Source organism: Cornus florida, unplaced genomic scaffold (genome assembly GCF_030987335.1).
Source record: "Cornus florida cultivar Cherokee Brave unplaced genomic scaffold, ASM3098733v1 CherokeeBrave_3.0.0_Hap2_Chr04, whole genome shotgun sequence".
Lineage (NCBI taxonomy): Eukaryota > Viridiplantae > Streptophyta > Magnoliopsida > Cornales > Cornaceae > Cornus > Cornus florida.
This window is the reverse complement of record NW_026775574.1, coordinates 4226686-4247005: the sequence shown is the minus strand read 5'-3', so window position 1 is coordinate 4247005 and position 20320 is coordinate 4226686. Positions and strand designations below refer to the sequence as shown.

At 34.2% G+C, this 20320-nt stretch overlaps 1 protein-coding gene across 1 annotated transcript; it reads right to left on the bottom strand.

Moving 5' to 3' along the window:
- Positions 1–18679: 18679 nt before the first annotated feature.
- Positions 18680–20153, bottom strand: LOC132302547 (probable ribose-5-phosphate isomerase 2). Its single transcript, XM_059799438.1, has one exon. The coding sequence runs from the start codon at positions 19729–19731 to the stop codon at positions 18925–18927; it is 807 nt and encodes a 268-aa protein (XP_059655421.1). The 5' UTR covers positions 19732–20153; the 3' UTR covers positions 18680–18924.
- Positions 20154–20320: the final 167 nt, after the last annotated feature.

The following is a 20320-nucleotide window of genomic DNA, read 5'->3' as shown; positions in this document are numbered from 1 at the left end:
ATCATTACTATTTCTTTTTTGGACTGTTTCCAAAATAATTGTCCACTTTCCTTTTTCAAATAATATATTTCACATATTTATATATATATGTCCTTGGAATTTAAAATTTCAAACTTAAATACTCAAAATTTAAAGAGGTAAATTAGTAACTTTTCAGGGGACAATGCATGTCCCACACATTCCCTTAAAAATTTATACTCCTTAAAAGCAACACTTAAATTAGTACGGAGGGAGTAATATTGAGTTATTTGAAAAAGATCCGTAAGACCAATTCGACCTGATTTATAAAAAAGCTTAATTTGATTCAATCCAATCCAATGTGTAAATCAACAAATCAAATTCAATTCAATTTTTTATCGATTTGTATTAATCGAATTGAATTGAATTGAATTTGAGGATACCAAAGATGGCATGGGCCGAATCTAACCCACATGATGAAGAATGGGCAGGCAAATGGCTTGGGCCAAATCAAGTTGTCATGAGACAAGCCCAATACCGAAGAGTGAATCTGAAGGCCTGAAAGACGAATGAATCGATGGATACAAAAGCTTTATGGAGGGAGTTAGTTAGGGATCTTCTAGAACATTGTAAACAATATATAAATAGAGGAAAATGAAACAGATAAAGGGAGGAAAATTTTTAAAGTGTAATGAAACTCTGTCAATTTAGAGAGAAAATTTATTGCATCTTCAGAATTTAATGTCCAATTCGATCCTATATGTGGTGACGAGGAGTCTAATTGTCCATTTCTCTGTATACTCTAAAGTCCGCATGAATGGCCATGTGGTGGTTGTTGTTTGTGTTGGGCTTTAGCTCAACGCTATTGAATAGAGTTGTTTAAAGTCAACATCAAAGATAGGGTCGGTACCTGCGTAGCCAAATCATAGTGTTTTTAATGTTGTCATTGTAGTAGTGATGCATCACGAAGAAAACAGAACATAATACAAAATAATAAGCTTCTTAATACTAAGATTGCAAACTATACATGATGTTTGATAATTACAATTTACAAGTAAGTAAATCACATGAGTCACGCAACCCACCCCTGCCATTGTCATGCCTTTCACGTTCATAGCCGAAAGAAAGGGGAAAAAGTTCATTTGCTCTTTCTTTTTTATGCTTTCATATCTCTCCGTGTCCCTCACACACCGAACCACTTTATATATAATTATATATATAAAGTAGCAGATGGGTGGTGCTTAAGGCTTAAGGAGAACTAAAAACTAGGTGTTACTATGCATTTCTTGGATGATACATAAAGGATAAAGTAAGCAATTAGTGACTGTCCCTCACACAATGTGAGAAACGAGGATTGGTGCTTTGGTGTTTACCTTTAAGCATTACTTATAACTTTGAGATATTAATCTATAATTGGTAAAATTCGTTGCCAAAACGAGTGCGATCGAGTTGTAAATTTTTTTTTCGATTTGTCAAGATTCAAGATCGGAAGCAAAATTAAAGGAAGGATTGTGTTCATACTTCGATACACTCCGTAATGGTGCAACACTTTAGGAAGGTAAGTGAGTGTATGAAGACACTTGGGTGGTTCAAAATTAGATTAAGTTGTAAATTTTTTATTCGATTTGTCAAGATTCAAGATCGGAAGTGAAATTAAAGAAAGGATCGTGTTCATACTTCGATACACTCCGTGTTGGTGCAACACTTTAGGAAGGTAAGTAAGTGTATGAGGACACTTAGGTGGTTCAAAATTAAATTTTTGGAAAGATTTTCCATTCTGCGTAATTTGGACCTGTTAATCAAAACTTGAACCAGTTCAACTTTTGGAGGATTTCAAAGATGTTCAAGTCTAACCAACTTGAAACGGTTCAAAAATTCCTGAACCGGTTCAAGTGTCAAAGTTGAATTTTTGACCTCACTTCTAACCAACTTGAACCGGTTCAAGAAGTAAGCAATTAGTGACATGTCTCACACAATGTGGGAAATAAGGATTGGGGCTTGACAAAATCTTGGGGTTCACCTTTAAGCAAATGCATCCAAGTTCCAGAAGTAGTGGATGCATAAATTAGTTTTTGGGATTAAATAGGCTATAAGTATTCAAAGGTAACCCAAGTTCAGTGTACAAGATTTCAGTTTCAAACTCTTGATCTCTAAGTCGCATTGATTGTAAAATATACTAGAATATATTAGACAAGGGCAGTGGCTATATAAATCTCACTTCATTGATAGCAGTAAATAAAATAGCAGAGAGTGGTCGCCCGGGCTAGTCCAGATCCGTCTCTATTCAGAACGTAATCGAATCATGTGTACGGTTTTCGAAGCTGGAGGGGCTTGATGTAGAATTGGATGGAAGTCGTGTGGTGAATCCGGCGCAAGAAAAAGAATGACGTCAAAATGCCTTCTAAATTGATTCGGACATCCATGCTCCAACTTGAGGGGAGTGTTGAAATTCATATTGAATATGTTGTGAATTCACTAATGAGTTAGTGGAAAGCAAGCTTCCCAACCCACGCGCTTTCGAAAAAACAAAAATATGAAAGATTTTTCAATCAATGCTTTGTGTAACGGGCTAACGTTAGCTAAGGCTATAAACAAGCCGAGCCGAGACAAGTAATGGTGTGCTCAAGCTCGGCTCAGTCAGGTAATAGTTTAGTTCGAGCTCGGCTCGACTATGTTTGACAAGCCTTGAGCCAAGCTAGATAGCTCATTTATTTTTTAAAAAAAATTTAATTTTTTTGTTGGTGGTACTTCGCATCTAATAGATCTGGAGCAAAAAATTAAAAAAAGTTTGAGAGAGAAATAGATTTGCAGTAATAAAAAGAGAAAAGTTTGAGGGAAAAAAAGAAAGAAAGTGATAAATTTGGTCGAAAATTAAACTTACCAGAGTTGATTTTGATGAAAGAAGTTGAGAGATGCATAAATCAATAGTAAATTCCAAAATTAATGGATTTGGATCCTCTAAGTTAAATCTTCTCTAAGTTATCCTAAGTTATTCTAAATTATTTTAAGTTGAATTCTCTACCTATTGACACGTGATATTTAAAATCTATCTACTACTTGTGTTATTTGAAATAAGAAAAAATTATCAAAGTTTAAAAACTATACCGTTTTGAAATAAAAAAAATTCACCATACTTTAACGACGTTAACGTCTCGCTCATTCCCACGAGATTTTTGGTGCCTAAAAGCTCTGGTTCAGTATCTTTTTCTGTAATCTAAATTGCAGAATTCCTCTCTTTTTTCACTCTTTTTACAAAAAAAAAAAAAAAAAATCTAAATTGCAAAATTCCTCTCTTTTTCTAAAATCTAAATTGCAAAATTCCTCTCTTTTTTTAAATTTAAATTGCAAAATCCATTACATGGAATAAGCAAGAGGAGAGAGAGGGCGTTCTTTTCCAAAAAAAATGAAGGAGGGAGAACGACATTAACATCATTAAAGTATGATGAATTTTCCTTATTTTAAAAGGGTGCAGTTTTCAAACTTTCTTTAAATTAGTTGACGTGGTTTAACACAAGATGTCATATGTCAATTTGCAAAAAATTCAATTTAGGATAACTTAGAGAAAATTTAATTTACAGAATCCAGTCCAAAATTTATACTCAAAATCAGTTTGGATGAAAGAGGATTAATTGAAGAAAACAAAGAGTTTTTGGGAAAGAGAGAAATGTGATTGGAAAAATGGTCCATTGGTGGCCATTGAAGTAGGTGAGGAGTGCTGCTACCATACAAACAGGCAAGAATGAAAGTGAGAAGATACTTATATATATATATATACATATATATATATGTATATATATAGTTAGATTAAATCTAACGGTCTTTTTTAAATCGACTTATATCATTTCCTTTTAACATAAAACCACTCTCACCCTATTTTTTAGTTTCTATATTTAATTTTATCATTTTTTTTTCCTAAATCATATTTAATTTTACCATTACCACCTGCTGTAGCAATAAAAGATAATTATCAAAATAAAATTAGAAACCTTTGAAAGAAAATTAATACCAGTATATATTACTAAAATTTTGTTTTCTTTAGATGTTTCTTTGAAAGAAATATAAAAACATTTGAAAGAAAAATAATACAGTATATATTACTAAAATTTTGTTTTCTTTATATGTTTCTTTGAAATAAAAATAATACCGGTATCTTTTAATTTTGCAAGAACAATATCATATTATCTTTCAATTTTGCAACAAGAGTATGATATTAGAGCATTTTCTTAAGAAGCAACTTGTTGTTCTCAGTGTTCAATAGTGTGTGGTCTTTTTTGCATGTGTACATACTAAAAATTCAAATAAATATACTTCTCTAATATAAGTAAATTTATGGCAAAAGTACAAAAAAAAACCGCTGAACTATTCACTTTGTTGCAAATACCCCCCTGAAGTACCAAAGTGTGCAAATACCCCCTGGGACTCACCGGATCAACTTTTCTGGCGTGTGTGATTTGAAATGACCGAAATAACCTTACTTATTAAATTATAAAAAAAGAAAAAAAAAATGTAAAATACCAATTTTACCCTACTACGTTAAGTTGCCCTAAATTCTTATTTTACTGATTATGTTAAAGACAGAAACGTACAGAGAGATGGAGGCGTAGATACAAACCAGAAATAATTTATCTTCATAATTTTTATGTGTTTGACACAAATGAGTTTCTTGATCGTGAGATCGTATGTTTGGTATATAAGTTTTAGTGGGAAGTAAGTCACACCGTTAAAAAAGAAAAAGAAAAATCAAGTCCTCACAACTACTGTAATAAAGAAAATTATATATATATATATATATATATATATATATATATATATATATATATCCACACTCTTCGTCTGAGAGTGTGGATTGATAGAGGTCGGTAGGGGAGCAGAGGTCGGCATCGGAGGTTGGCAACGGTGGTGGAGTAGAAGGCAGCGTCGAAGGTTGGCGACAATGGCAGAGTGAAGGGCAGCGTCAAGGACGAGGTCATAGAGGAGGGTAGTGTGCCGGTGTCGGCGACAACAGGTATTAGAGTTCATCTGTAGGCATCAAAGCTTTCAACATTATGTTCGAAGAAATGCTCAATTGCAAGCTCTGATTTTTGGTTTGCTAAGATGGGGTATTATTCCATTATTTTGCCACCATATTTGTCGGCAACAAAGCAATCAATGATGGGTAATCTCAGATATGTCGATCCTTGGCCAAGCACAACTGCACAAGATCTGATATAACATTTCCCATCCCATGAAATCAATTCAAGCCCTATTTTACAATATCAATTTTTTCAATCCTAATTCATCTAAATCAAGCCCTGATTTGAAGAAATGCTCAATTGCAAGCTCTAATATTTGGTTTGCTAAGATGGGGTATTATTCCATTATTTTGCCATGGTTGTCGGCGACAAAGCCATTGATGATGGGTAATCTCAGATATGTCGATCCTTGGCCAAGCACAACTGCACAAGATCTGATATAACATTTCCCATCCCATGAACCCAATTCAAGCCCTATTTCACAATATTAATTTTTTTCATCCTAATTCATCTAAATCGAGCCCTGATTTGCAACCAAATCCAACTGATCAGTATAATAGAGCAAATCAAAAGGGAGACGAAGATAAAAAAATCACAAGAAAAGGAAATTGCTCTGTATAATAGGACAAATCAAAAGGGAGAACTGTGCTGTACATTAACGAAATTGGGATAACAAATAACAATAAAAAAAGTACAGGAAAAGGAAAGAAAAAGCGAAGAAGAATGGATAGTTACAGAGGGAGAGAGAGATTTTAGAGTGAGATATATATATAAATATCTTTCTCTGTCTCATGGAAGTCTTGCCATGTCTCATGACTCCAAAGTCCCAATCCAAACTCATCGCCACCATAGAATCAATTTTTCCAGAATAAGAATCCGAACTTTTCCAGGTTACTTCGCTCTCTCATGACTTCTCACTTTTTCTCTCTTCCTCCAAATCGTTGTTTTCTCTGTCTATAACGCCTGCGGAAAAGATATGCGGTCCCCACGGTGGCTCCAAAACGGCAGCAGCGACGCTCCCTCGCATCACCCCCAAATCCAGATGCCTCCTCACTTCCAATCCACCGTCTCCATGCAAAAGCTCCGGCGATTCAATAAGTTGTTTCTTATGTTCTAGCTCGTCGTGCTTTGCTTCTCTCTCACTACTTCAATTTTCATGATCACCAACTCCAGAGGCTCCAATTCACCTTATTTGTGACAGCCCAAGTTTTTCAACCCGGTGCGTCAGTGATGAACCGAAAGTTGATCCGATAACGGATCCGAAATGCGGAAGCAAATGATAAACCAAGGTCTTAAGAGATAAGAGTCACTCCTAAAATACAAATGTGACCCTCCATGAGGTCACGAAACTTAAACAGAACAAAGACGGAAACAAAGGTCAAAAAGGACAAAATTTGCCATTCAAGGGGCAAAAAGGTCAATTCACTATTAAAAGGAGAAACTTGACTCTAAACAAGTCAAACAAGGTTAATAAAAAATAATCTAATCATTTTGAAACATTCCAAGAGGTTCCATGAACATTGGTTAAGAATCCCACAAAATGCCCCGTCCCGATTGAAGTGAAAACTGACACCACTTCACTAAAATATACATAACTCCCATTATGTTTGGAATTTAAGAATGGGATTGGTACCATTGGAAAGCTGACTCAAAATCCTTGAGTTTAGGCTCAAGAATCACCCCATTTGGATTAGAAATGAAGAAGTTATGACCCGTTGAAGTTGGATTATCAGTGCTGGAACTCCACAGAGACTAGGCTCGGGATCAAGCTATTTCGGTCGACCAAAATGGACTTTTGGACGACCGAAATGAAGTGCTGAGACCTGAAATCATGAAGAAAAGTATACATGTTTGGCCCTTGGCCTCTTTACATACATGTTTATAATGTCATGAGTAAATGTTTGAGTGTTATTACATATCAAGAAAGCTACTAAAGCTCCAAAAGTACCATACACCCATGGCATTCAAAATATGATATCAAAAGAAAGGCATGCTAAACACATGCATGTCAATATACAAAAATGTTTCATTTAGCTCAAAAGCTTCTAAGGATGATGAGCCTCCAAGAACATAGTCTTTTTACCTAAAAAACAACCCAAACCACTAGGGTGAGTAATCAAGTTACTCGTAGGATGTGGTGCATGCGCATACCCTATAGTTTCAAGTATACTGTGAACCAAACATAGACCATCACAAGGGTGCATTCCACCTAACGTTTATGTTCCCATGGTGCTCTGAGGGATCATCTCAAGCTATACAAATGTTGAACGATAAACACGTAACATCCATGTACACATAAACAAGTACACCAACCACATTAAAACAAGATTTACCAAATCACAAGTTACAAGAAATTCATGATTTACAACTTGGAAAGTAATGTGAAATCAAGTAATGGAAAGACTAGGATATGTGGCCACGAGACCATACAAGTTATTTTGGATAATTATGACCCACAAGGTACTACCTAGTGCGTACTATGACTTAGGAGAATTCCTATTCTCCGTACTAGAGCCAAACTTTAACCATCAAACATTTCATATCCTTACAAACTTCCAAAAATCAACAAGTTCATGTCATTTATACAATCTCAATGCATGAACTACCTACCAAGCACAAGTAAGGTAAACCACACAAACCATGCCCTAAGGTTTCATGTCTAAAGTGGCAAGCTAATGATACTACACATTATGCCACATGGATTTAATATTAATGTAGGCCACAATTACTAATCATGCAATATAGCAATTTACCTACAAGCAATTTCAAGTGATACTTACAAGTCTTTCAATGAAATCTATATTACTTAACAATACAAAAGTAATTTCAAGATATTCATCATAAATCCTCAATGAAATCACAAGTAATAGGCAAATCATTAAGCAATAATCTACATATACAATTTAATAATTATATACATGCTTTAGTTCACAAATCCTAAGTCAAGCATACAAAATCGCTACTTATATGCAAATACAAGAATTTTAAAGCATGTAATCAATATATATCAAGCTCCAATATATATAAAACCCAAAGAGGATAAACATACAACCACCCCTACCTCAATAGAGAATTGAATCTCTATAATCCAAGCAACCAAGCCCTAAATGTAAAACAAGTTTAGAGTTATTGAAGAGGAGAGTGAGAGGAATCTTTTCTCTCCCAAGGTTTTTACTCTAAGGTGAAAGGAAGTGAGCCAAATTGAAGGGAGAAGCTATGAACTAAGCTTTCCTCCAATGGTGGATTTGTTAGGGATAATGAAATGAAGAATTTAAGTGTAAAATGGTGAGTGGAAGGGCTAAAAATCCTCCACTCACTATGTGCTCTTGCACTACCTCTCTCACACACACAATACAAGACTAAACCTTGATTCTACACTTGTCACTAATCTAATACCTCTTCCAAGACTAAATCCCAAGCCTACACTTGTCACTAATCCAATGCCTCTTCCAAGACTAAATCCCAAACCCACACTTGTCACAAATCAAAGGCTACATGTGTACTAATTTAGGGCCAACACATGAATGAATCTCCACCCACCAAATGTCAAGAAGTCATTGTGCCAAGTCTCTTCACCTAAATGTTAACAAATGACTCCATGAGAGTGTGACACTTGTCACACTTTCCAAAAATTGCAAAATGGTCATTTTTCAAAATATCTTTCAAAATAAATTTCAAAAAGGTCCCTAAAATAAAAAATAATTATTTTACATAATTACACTAAAACCCCAAAAGTTAAAAATAATTACACTAAAGTATGCATTCATGCCTTTTATAAGAAAAGTACTAAACTAGCATGCTTTTCAAGAAAAGTAAAAATACTAATATCATGGAAATCAAATATTATGAATGCATGCAAAACCGGAATCAAATCGGAGCACAACAAGTGAGGTTATGCAAGGAAAAACGAAAAACGACTAAAAGACGAAATAAGGAAAAGACAAAATAGGAAAAAGACAAAAAAAAAAAAGAAAATCGCCAAAAATGGAAAAGGAGGAAAAAGACCGGGTCATTACATTATCGGTACGACTTTGAGGGAACAAGTGTTTTTTGGTCATTTGACAACAAAGAAGGGTAGTTTCGGCATTCTTATCATTTCAACAGGCATGTGACTTTACACACGCCGGAAAAATTGATCCGGTGACTCCCAAGGGGGTATTTGCACACTTTGGTACTTCAGGGGGATTTGCAACAAAGTGGATAATTCAGGGGTTTTTTGCACTTTTGCATAGATTTACCAACAAATATACGCCATCCAGCTAAGGGGAGAGAAAAAAGTTTTAAAAGGGCACTTTTGTCCTATAAAATTGAACTTGGTGACGTGATGAGAAATACTTTGTGACCTTAAGCGGGGTGTTCCGGGATTAAGAGGTGTTTCATGTTGTTTTAGAACCAAAGTTCTCACGGGAAGCAGTATTGTTGTTACAATTATTTGTGCGTGTAGGTGTGAACAATATTATACAACTGAATAATGGAATCCCATGACATTGTCTTTATTCATTATTCAAAATTGACGAAGCTTAAATTAAATAAAACTGAAACAAAAATTTTAATCTCTTCATGAAGGGTTGAAACTCAACAAAATTTAAAAACATTTAATCCTCAAAGCCTTCAAGTAAACTCTTCCTGGACAAATAAAAGTAAAGCTAAATAGAAGACATTTAGGCCTCAAAACCCACTAACTCCAATCCATTCGTTTTCTCTTCCTCATATTTCTTTCAAAGAAACATCTAAAGTTTAAACAAAATTTTGGTAATATATGGGTATTAATTTTCTTTCAAAGGTTTAGAAACATCTAAAGAAAAACAAAATTTTAGTAATATACAGGGGCGGAGGGAAGGGTAGGCCAGGGGGCAGGCCCCCCCAAAAAAATATTATTTTTATTAATATTTATAAAAAAGAAAAAGAAAAAATTAAATTAGTACACTTGGCCCTCGCAACATATGAAAGGAAAAGAAAAACTAGGGCACCCGCCGCACACAGACTCTCTCAGTCTCTCTCTTTCCCCTTGTACCTGTTCCAGCAGCATGGCCACACCAATTCTACTCCCTCATAATCATCCTGTACCTGTTGTTGTTGGGATTGTCATTGCAAGTAGGGTATGTTTATTTTTTATTTATGTTTTTCCCTTTGGATCATGGAATTTTTAGATTTTTTTTTTTTGACTAATTTTTTAATTTAATTTTGCTGGTGTGGTAATTGAATCTAGTCAGTTCTATGTATTAAAGAATAATAATTTGTTAGTGGTTAATTCTGTATGAGTTGGTTTTAATGTTGATCCATATAATTTTAGGGAGTGGTCATTTGAAAAACAACAATCATGTTTGTTATGTGCTGATTCCAGATAACTTATGTATGAATATATGAAGATTTATGCATTGTTTTGTAGGCTGAAATTTTATTTTTTAGTGTGTGCGGGGCCTAGTTTCGCGTATGATTCGCGAATTAAACGCGTACGTACGAATTTTAGAAAAATACTTCCGTTTGCCGATCAAAGTTGAAAGATACGGTAAAATGCGCATTTTTTTCCATCACTCCGTATCTAACGCGTTTATTCATTTATTCATTTTGTTACTCCGTTTAATTCGTAACCTATTTTTTTTTTTCTTTTTCTTTTTGTTCACGAAATTCACGTTCCTAATAGCGTATTTTTCTGAAATACAAACTATTGTATTTTCTACCCTCTTTTGCTTGGTATGACCATTATCTTTTAAGCCATTAAAATAATGTTATTTATTATGCAATCTCTTATTGTTGTCACTCCAATTATGATATTTAATCAAAGTAACGAAAGATATATATATATATATATATATTTGTGGAACACTATAATTATGGAACACTATAATCTTGAAGAATCACAAGTTTTTATTGATGTTTGTAGATATTTATAGATTTTTTGTTTTGTTGTGAGATCTTCTAAATTTTGTTAATATCTTTATTATTATTATTTTAGAAATTTGTAGATCACCACACTCCCCAGATGTTTTAGTAAAGTATCACATTATATACTTATGATTTTTTTTTTTTTTATGATTATTGTGATAGTGTTAATTGTAATATATTTATTTTATTATTTGTTACATATTCGTTATTGTCCTTACAAATATATCATATATATAAGAAAATAATAAGATGTATATAGCCGAATTTTTTATCCCGAATTTTTAGTGTATATAACGTATTATACACGTACGTATCCGCATTTGAATTTTTACGTTGCCGTATTTTTTTGCCGAATTTTTTAAACGTATTTTAAAAAAAATATCGAATTATACTTATACGTTTCCGTACCCGTATTTTTTCCGTACCGTATTTTACTAACTATGGTGTGGGGTTTATATTGTTTAATTTAATTGATTCAAAGTAGAGGTGAGGTCCGTGAGGACTCTTCAATTACTTACCAAAAAGAAGAAAAGACCTCTTCAATTATGAAACTCTATTCTTCTATTTTCAAAGAAATTTATGTCTAAAGCATACTGATGCATATATTGCAATGTTTTATTGTTCTCTGATGTACGTACATTGTGCTCAACATGTTAAAATTTGAATTTTCTTGTGATTTGGCTTCTAAAAGAATATCTGCAAATGGGAGTTTTATGGTAGAAATATAGATTATTAAGCAAAATGTCAGGTTAGTGTTCTTTTGCAGTACTTAAGCAAAATGTCAGGTTAGTGTTCTTAAGCAAAATGGTTTTTTTTTTTTTTTTTTTTTTTAAATATTTTCAATATTTTTCAAAAATAGATTTCCTCTTCTGCTAGTTGCAAGTGATTTTAGGACTTTTTACTTTAACAGTCACGACCGCAACCTGATGTTTTTTCTCCTCTCTTTTAATTCAGGTGATTATCCTGAAGATGTTAAAGCAAGACTTAAATACTTAGTTAAAGAAGTGTTGTCGATGTCGAAACTTAGAAAACAAATTCTAAGCTCACGGACTTGACAATCACGGTACACTAATTCTATCTAATTACATTGTCGTTGTCTTATGCACACTGTACATGCACACATTTTCAAGATATAAAGTGTTTAGACAATGCACAAGCGCACAATTTATTATTTATCTCTGTCATATTTAACTAGATATAGGTTAGTTATTGTTTTGTAAACAAATTGGCCAAATTTTGGCTAGATATATTTTTGTATGCTTCTAATTGATCATGAAGTACTTTTAACTTAAAATATTATTATATTATATTGGTAAAACTGTTAATACTACAGCCCCCTTACATTGAATCCTGGCTCTACCCCTGGTAATATATACGGATATTTTTTTTTTCAAAGGTTTTTATATTTATTTCAAAGAAACATCTAAATAAAAACAAAATTTTAGTAAAATATACCAGTAAAAATTGGTGAGAGTGAGTTTTTGTTAAAAGCAAAGAATATAGGTGGGTTTAAAAAATGACTGTAATATTTAATCTAACGGTACATATAAGAGATTAGAACTCTGTATATATATATATATATATATATATATATATATATATTATAATTGAATATATTCGCTAACGCATTATCGAGCCCAATTCGTAAATAATTAATGAATAAACGAGTTAAGTTTACTTAGACTCTGACTCGCGTTTGCGGCGATTTGCCAACAAGGTGACTTCTAGAAAATGGAAAATAGAGAAGTTTTCTAAATATACTTTAGATACTGTAAAATATTGTACTGATTCGCTTAATTGTATCACATCAAACGTCTTGTAAATCGACAAATTCAATGCACCAGACTTTTATTGCAGAATTAAAACTGTCAGATGGACGTAGCCTTATCAAATGTGTCGTAAATATAACCTACAACTCTACAAGGTGCCCATCATTTTATAATTTTTCAGAGAGCTTCCCTTCTTTCAAGTACATCTCACTTTTCCCACTTCTTGTTCCTCTTCTACTTTACTCTGATCAATTTTATTCTCTTACATCTCTCCATGCCAGTTTGGATCACATTTTGGGCGTGCAAAATTCTTAATAATTATTAAAATATGGCTTAATTACAATCACCATCATAAAAGTGCTGCCACGGCCTTTAAAATGGAGGGATAGGGATAGAGTTCTGCATCTACTTGTTTATTTTTTATTTTATTTTATTTTTTTCACCATTCAAGCTTCCCTCACACAAATCAAATAAAATTCAAATTTTATCCCCGAGCATTACCTCATAATACTTTATAAGGTATGAGTGTTCAAAACTTTTTTAACTAGACCAAACTGTTGGGATTGTCATGAATCTACTTGTTAACATTTGGTTAATTGTTAGTATTAGTTTTGTAGTTCTTTTACGTATCTTCAGTATTTTAATGTCCATGCTTTAGCTAACCATGTCCTTTATAGACTATTGCATACTCATAATGCAACCACTAATGATAAACATTTAAAAAGTTCAGATTCCTGAAATTCGAAAATCAATCAAATAAAAAAAGTATCCCATCCTGTAATCTGAGGGAATCAACGCAATACTAATACAAAATTTTAAATCGTTGACATGTTGACCACTCTTACATTGATCCAAATCAACACGAAACACAGATTTTTTAAATGCAACCAAATTGCAATAGCTCTAAAGAATATGATACATAATTCAAAAGATGCTGAAGATATTACGAGTAACGGTGTGTGATCTTCACCACATGATTATCACTCTAATATTATTGGATGTTTCAATAGTCCATGGATGTTTCAATTTTAAATCATTGACATGTTGACCACTTTTACATTGGTCCAAATCAACACGAAGCTACAGAATTTTTAAATGTGCAACCAAATTACAATAGAAATGATACATAATTCTAAAGATGCCGAACAAGGATAAGTAAGAGTGTGCGAACTTCACCGCATGATTATCACTCTAATATTATTGGACGAGATCTCCAAATTCGGTAGATATATCATTATTCCACCTCCAAATCTTCAATCCAATTAAAAAAATTGTTCATGATGGCATATAAGCACTGAGAAAAATATCTGTTCATCCAATTAAAAGGAAAAAAATCCATTAATGGATGAAATTGATTGGATACCTTTTTAGCTTTTGACTACAAGGGAAAAGGGTTAAGAAAGATATGTTTATCAGATTTCCATAAAAGAAAAGACAGAAAAAAGAAAAAAGGAATAGGAGTAGAAAATGGGTTTATCTTATCATCACTTTCTAACTTCAAATCTGAACGAAATATTTGGTGCATAATAACGTATATCACAGTCTTTGAAACTCGTACAACCACCACCTTACATTTTCCATTTGGGTTGATTCTTCTTGAACTCAAAATGAGTGGTCCATTGACCAAACAACATAAATACACTGCACTAAGAAAAGTTAATGTGGTTGAGATCTTTAAAGCATAAAATAAAATCAGAAAAATCAAAGCGAGATTGCTCGTTTCGGGAGAGTTCCCAATTGTAGCAGTCTCGTTATTTAAATAAGTTCATCATCGATTGTTAAATAATAGTATTGCATGTGAAGTAATGTGTTACATGTGCATTAGTTTGACGATGTTTTGAAAGGAAAAAAATTCAGGTACGTCAAAATATTATGAAATGAAGTAAGAAGTCACGTGTGAAAACTAAGCCTCAAAAGGTTTGGCCATGGTGTTCAAGGCCCAGTTCTGATTCAGCTGAAAATCATGGCCCAAAATCTTGTTGTGGGCTTCAAGTTGTTAATCAGGTACCCAAAGCTAAAGTTCTCACTTACAATAACCTCCTTTGTTCCATGGCAAGAGTTGTGACAAGGACAATTTAATAACGTGATGATGACTTCATCATTCATTCACATAAAATTGTCAATGACATCATGATGACATCATTATTTACTAGCATAAAACAGTGAGATACAACTTTCGAACTATTTCTCGTTATTTCATGGCAATGGTGCGGGTCATATATTTCGACCTTCTACTTTAAAAAGCAAAGAAGATGACTACCCGGCCGGTGGTGGTTGTTCTGTTGCAAGAATTCAATTGCCAATAATGATTGGTCCTTGTGCTGAGCAGCAGGGCTAATGCAACCTGATCTAACTTTCGAGAATAAGAAGCTCTTGAATGAAAGCCCTGAACTCTGTGAAACTCTTGGAGAACAAGAAGTGGAGAGATTTGGACAGCATCTCAAAGTAAGTTGAGAGATCAATCCATGTGTGTAACACTTGACTTTAAATTGTTATCTCCTGTTTGTGTGGCTTAATTACACAATTTTTGAAGGTCTAAACAGAAGTCTCCACACCACCGCATATGCAAACTCACCAAGAACACTAAAAATCAAGTCCTTTACAGCTCTAGAATAATTACAAAACAGTTTTCAGAAAACAAAAACTCATAAAACTGCTTGGTTGAAAATAGTTTTCTGAAAATAAAGAATATTGCATATCACTCATTTATTTTTTTCTTAAATTTATTATAAATATTAGATGTGGTTTACTCTTAAATATTTTTAAATTAACAAAAATTGCTCTAAAAATGAAAAAAGACTATAGAGACAAGAAGAAAATTTTCGCATAGTTTTACAACCAAGAAGAAAATTTTGATAGCATAGCCAAATTGAGGATTGCACTATGTAAATATTATTATGTTATTCTTCACAAATCCATAAGGACTACAAGAAAATTTTAATGAGACATAAGATTAGATCTAGTTGAAAAGAAGACAGAAAAATCTTCACAGAATTTCTTTTTTATTATTATTTTTTTCACCACAAATCAATACTAATAATATTATTATTCAAAATCAGAAGGCATACAATCACAGTTAATTGCAATTACAAATTTACAAGCCATGAAGGCCGTTCATCAATATCAGAATCACAGGAGCCCATTGACTTGACTTATGTTCCACTGTATTGTGAGCTTTAGAAATCCATTTAAGTTGGAAGTTTACACCATGTTGTAGACAAAGCAGAGACACTTCTAACACCAATGAGAAGAACAACATCAATATTCAATTTAAACCAACCATCAGCAACTGAAGACTAGAGACCAACCATCAGCACTAGGTTGTAAAGAAGATTTTGAGGAATGGATTTATAACCACAGCTTCCTTAAATTATCAAAATTTTAAAGATCTCAATAAAAGAATAATTGGGGATCCCATTTAGTACTATTGAATTACCAATATCATATCTTCAAAGGACTCATCTTCCACACTGTCTTACCAACTGTGCAATCACACACTGATAAAAAGATTCAATTTATCTTTTTTAATTAAGAAAAAAAGAACTGTCAGAAAATTAGATAGACAAATAAAGTTCAAGAATAAAACCCAATAATCTGTCCAAATATAAAGAAAACAAGACATAATGTAAAATTGTAAATGCTAAATTGTGAATGCATAATGAGTGGATTGTGAATGACTGTAATGACAAAAAGAATAAGAGCAATACTGTATTTAATCAATATGATTGAATCTTATTCAATTTAATACAAGCATTCAAAGAGGACACTAACCAATTCTTTGTTGTCATCCCCCAGTTTCAAGATCTCTAGTTATAACATCTAGTTATAACATCTATGGCTATGTGCTTAGAATTACCATGAACTAAAAATCAATACCAGGGACAATCCCTTACTTTGACTATGTGCTTAGAAAATTCCAATTTAATCAATTAGATTATTTTAAGGCAATTAACACCATCAGATTATTCCAAGGCAAGGCAATTAACACCATCAAATTATTTAAGCATTTTGCTGTGAAAAAATAATTAGATGTTGCGAAGAACATACTTTGAAAATGATTAAAGTAAGATGCACCTTTCCATTATCCTTTGCCTAAATTAAATACCAATTGATATCCACAATAATATATAATAGCAGTTCCTTTCTTTTTCCACAAAGAAATGCACAAATCTTTGACCTTTCTACAAAGGAAAAGAAAACTAAATTCAGTTACCTTCCTTTCTTTTTCCACCAAAAATGCACAAATCTTTGACCTTTCTACAAAGGAAAAGAAAATTAAATTCAGTTACCTTCCATTCTAACAAAACCAAAAGATAACCTAGCTGTTATTGTCCATGAAATCATACGAAAATCTTACACAACCAAGCTAAATGGGAAGTGCGAACAACCAAATCAAATAACCTTCAAACCAACACAACCAAATCGAACAGGGCAAATTATCAACCCTAACCCCACAGGGTTGGCCTAGTGGAAGAGGCTTGGGACTTGGAGCCTCATTAAGCTTCAGGTCTTAAGTTCGATTCCCCTTAAGTGTAAGCAATTCCTTGGGGCCACGACCGCGGACATAGTTTGAGTTTTACCCGGTCCGCGGGGGGAGTCGCCTTGCACAGGTCCTCGGGGATTAGTCGGGGCAAAGCCTCAAATACCTCGGGTTTTCGAAAAATAAAATAAAAAATATTATCAACCCTCAACCAAAGCACAGAAAATTAGAACTTTGAACAACCACATCCAACACAACCAAATCCAATCCCACCAAAGCAAATAATCAACCCTCAACCCAAATCGGAACTGTGAACAACCACAAAAAATTCATAAATCTGACAAAGAGCACAGATCGACCTTCTTATTCAAAAACTGACAGAGAACTTGAAGAGAGAGGCGAAGAAATCTGAGAGAGAGCATTTAGGAAAGAAAGAGAATGTCAAAAGGGCTTGCGCGTAGAGCTTAAAACGAGATTGGGGTTGCGTGTGTTTTCCTTTTTATCATCTCCGTGTTCTCAAAATTTTCCAAAATAACAAAAAGTTGTTCCCTGAAAATTGATACTATGAGAACTCAGTTTTTAAAAAACTGTTTTGTCAAAACAAATCCAAGCAGAACTATTTTGCAGTTTTCAGTTTTTTATCACTATGAAAACAGAAAACTGTTTTTATAGTTCTAATCCAAGCAGGGCCTTAGACTCTAATTCACGGTCTACTGACCATTCACCCTAACTGCACCACCGCCTTCATTCCCAAACAACAGCAAGAACTATTCAGAGGGCTTCAGACTTTGGCTGCAACTACAGTCTACAGAGTCACTCACAACAACAACAACAAGAAGAAGCTATTAGATCACTAATCCCCGCCCCTTGTGAGCCATAGCTAATGCTTTCTCTGAGTTGCCCACAACATAAACCATGACATTAGCCCTTAGGTGGGCTGCCCTCACCAAACTCTATTTCAGATGCTACAAAAACTCATCTCCATGCAATCGCAAACCTGTAATTCCATTAAACGAAAAGAGCTAGTGCAACCACAAACGTAATTTCAAAATAACTTAGAAATAAATTGTCTACAGCAAATTACAACCTCTTGAAGCTTCATAAAGCTTGCCTGGATCACATGTAGCAACATCTACCAACTGTTCTTAATTAAGAGGAATCATAGGAAAGTTACACAAACCATCAAATGTCTTTAAAGTAAATTGAGGAGCTTTACATAAGGGCTTCTGCATGGGATTTTTAAACAGAAGTGCATTCAGTGCTAGCATGGAAGGAGTACAACTGTCAATAGCATATACTAAAATCAAAAGCTGAGGCATCCTATGATTGAAGATATTACAATCACACCAAAATCCAAGCTTGATCCTTCAATGCGAGCGGGGCGGCCTTCATGTTAAAAAAAAAAACAAAAGAATTTTCTACTTGTGTTTTCCCAAATGCAATCTAAGCTAAATAAGGAATATCAACTAAGAGAAAGATCCCATAGAATTGGCACTAATTATGTGCTCACTCACAGGTACAAACTTAAGGATATCGTACTGAGTTCAAAAGCAAAATAGTTAAAAGAGAAGGCATTTTTCATAGCAAAATGCAAACTTTATATTGATTTTCACTAATTCTGGTCTCAATACGTATCAAAACTTCAAGGGGAATTTCCAAACAATCATATCAGCTAATGCTAGGAGACCAAAATCTTTTCCCTACTACAATACTAATCAATAAAAGCTTCCCCAATTCTATTGCAAACCAATAATTTTACTAAGCCTACATAAAATAAGTTAGAGCCTTGCTAAAACAACAATCAGCAGATCTACCTCTTCTACTTATTCTTCACGGTGACACCGAGCTCGCCTGCAATAATCACTGTGGTGGCCATGTCAATAAACATTCCATGCTCCACGACACCGGCAAGTCGCAAAATGGCATCACTTGCAGCATTCAAATCCCCAATGTCTTGCTTGAAATACAAATCAATAATATAATTCCCATTATCAGTAACAAAAGGCTCACCATTTTTGGTGCAATTCCTGAGCTTGGCAACACAACCTGACTCCGAAAACAACAATTGAAGCCTCTGTGCCGTGAAATTCCAACAAAACGGCACAATCTCGACCGGCAAAGCAAGCCCACTGCCCCCCAAATGCTTCACCATCTTTGTCTCATCAACAATCACCACAAATTTCTTGCAAGCACCCTCCACCATCTTCTCCCTCAGCAGCGACCCGCCTCGCCCCTTCACCAAATTCAAATGCGGGTCGACCTCATCTGCGCCGTCGATGGCCAGATCGATGATTGGGTGCGAATCGAGGTCCGATAACGGAATTCCCAACGACAGGGCTTGTTCGTGGGTCATCTTCGATGTGGGTATTCCGATTATGTTCTTCAGCTTGCCTTGCCGCAGAAGCTCGCCGATTCGGTCGACGGCATGCCTCGCCGTCGACCCGGTTCCTAAGCCCAAAACCATACCGGACTCGACGAACTCGACGGCCTTGTAGGCGGCGATTTTCTTCAGCTCGTCCTGGGTTAGAATCACAGGCGGCCGAGATGGGGACGATGCGGTTACCATAAGAGCCGCATCGACGGTTGATTTGTCAGACCCAATAAAATGAGGGTAAGCTAGAGCCATAATCAACGACGGAAATTGAGCGAATCAAGAAAAAATCAATACAGTATCTAAGATTCAGTAAGCTCTCTCTCTCTCTCTCTCTTCAAAGCTTGTTTTAGATTTAGAACAGACCCAAAGAAATACTACTTGGGTTTTGATAACTGAAGAAGAAAAACCAAAAATGTAAGGGGCTTTTATGAAACGAATGGTGGAGAATAAACCTAATCTGAACCGTCGCTTTTAGAGAAAATGAAAATTTTTGCTATAGAAATTGGGGTGCCATAGAAGACGAACACGTTATCTAAGAATGTGTGTGTGTGTATATATATATATTTATAGAGAGAGAGAGAGGGAGACTAGGGTTTGGTTTTGGGTCTGGTTCTGGTTTTCATTTATAAAGGGGAGGGAAAGGTGGAGGAGATGCGAAGGCTCAGAGCATTTATTTAGTATTTTTGGATTATTAATATGAGGCGATGTTTGTGCGGTGGGAAATGAGATTCCTCGAACCAATAGAATCCTATCCGGTGATGTATAAAATATAGGGATTATTATATAATAGCCAAATATGCCTTTAAATATGATATTGCTTCTATTTTTATTTTTTATATAA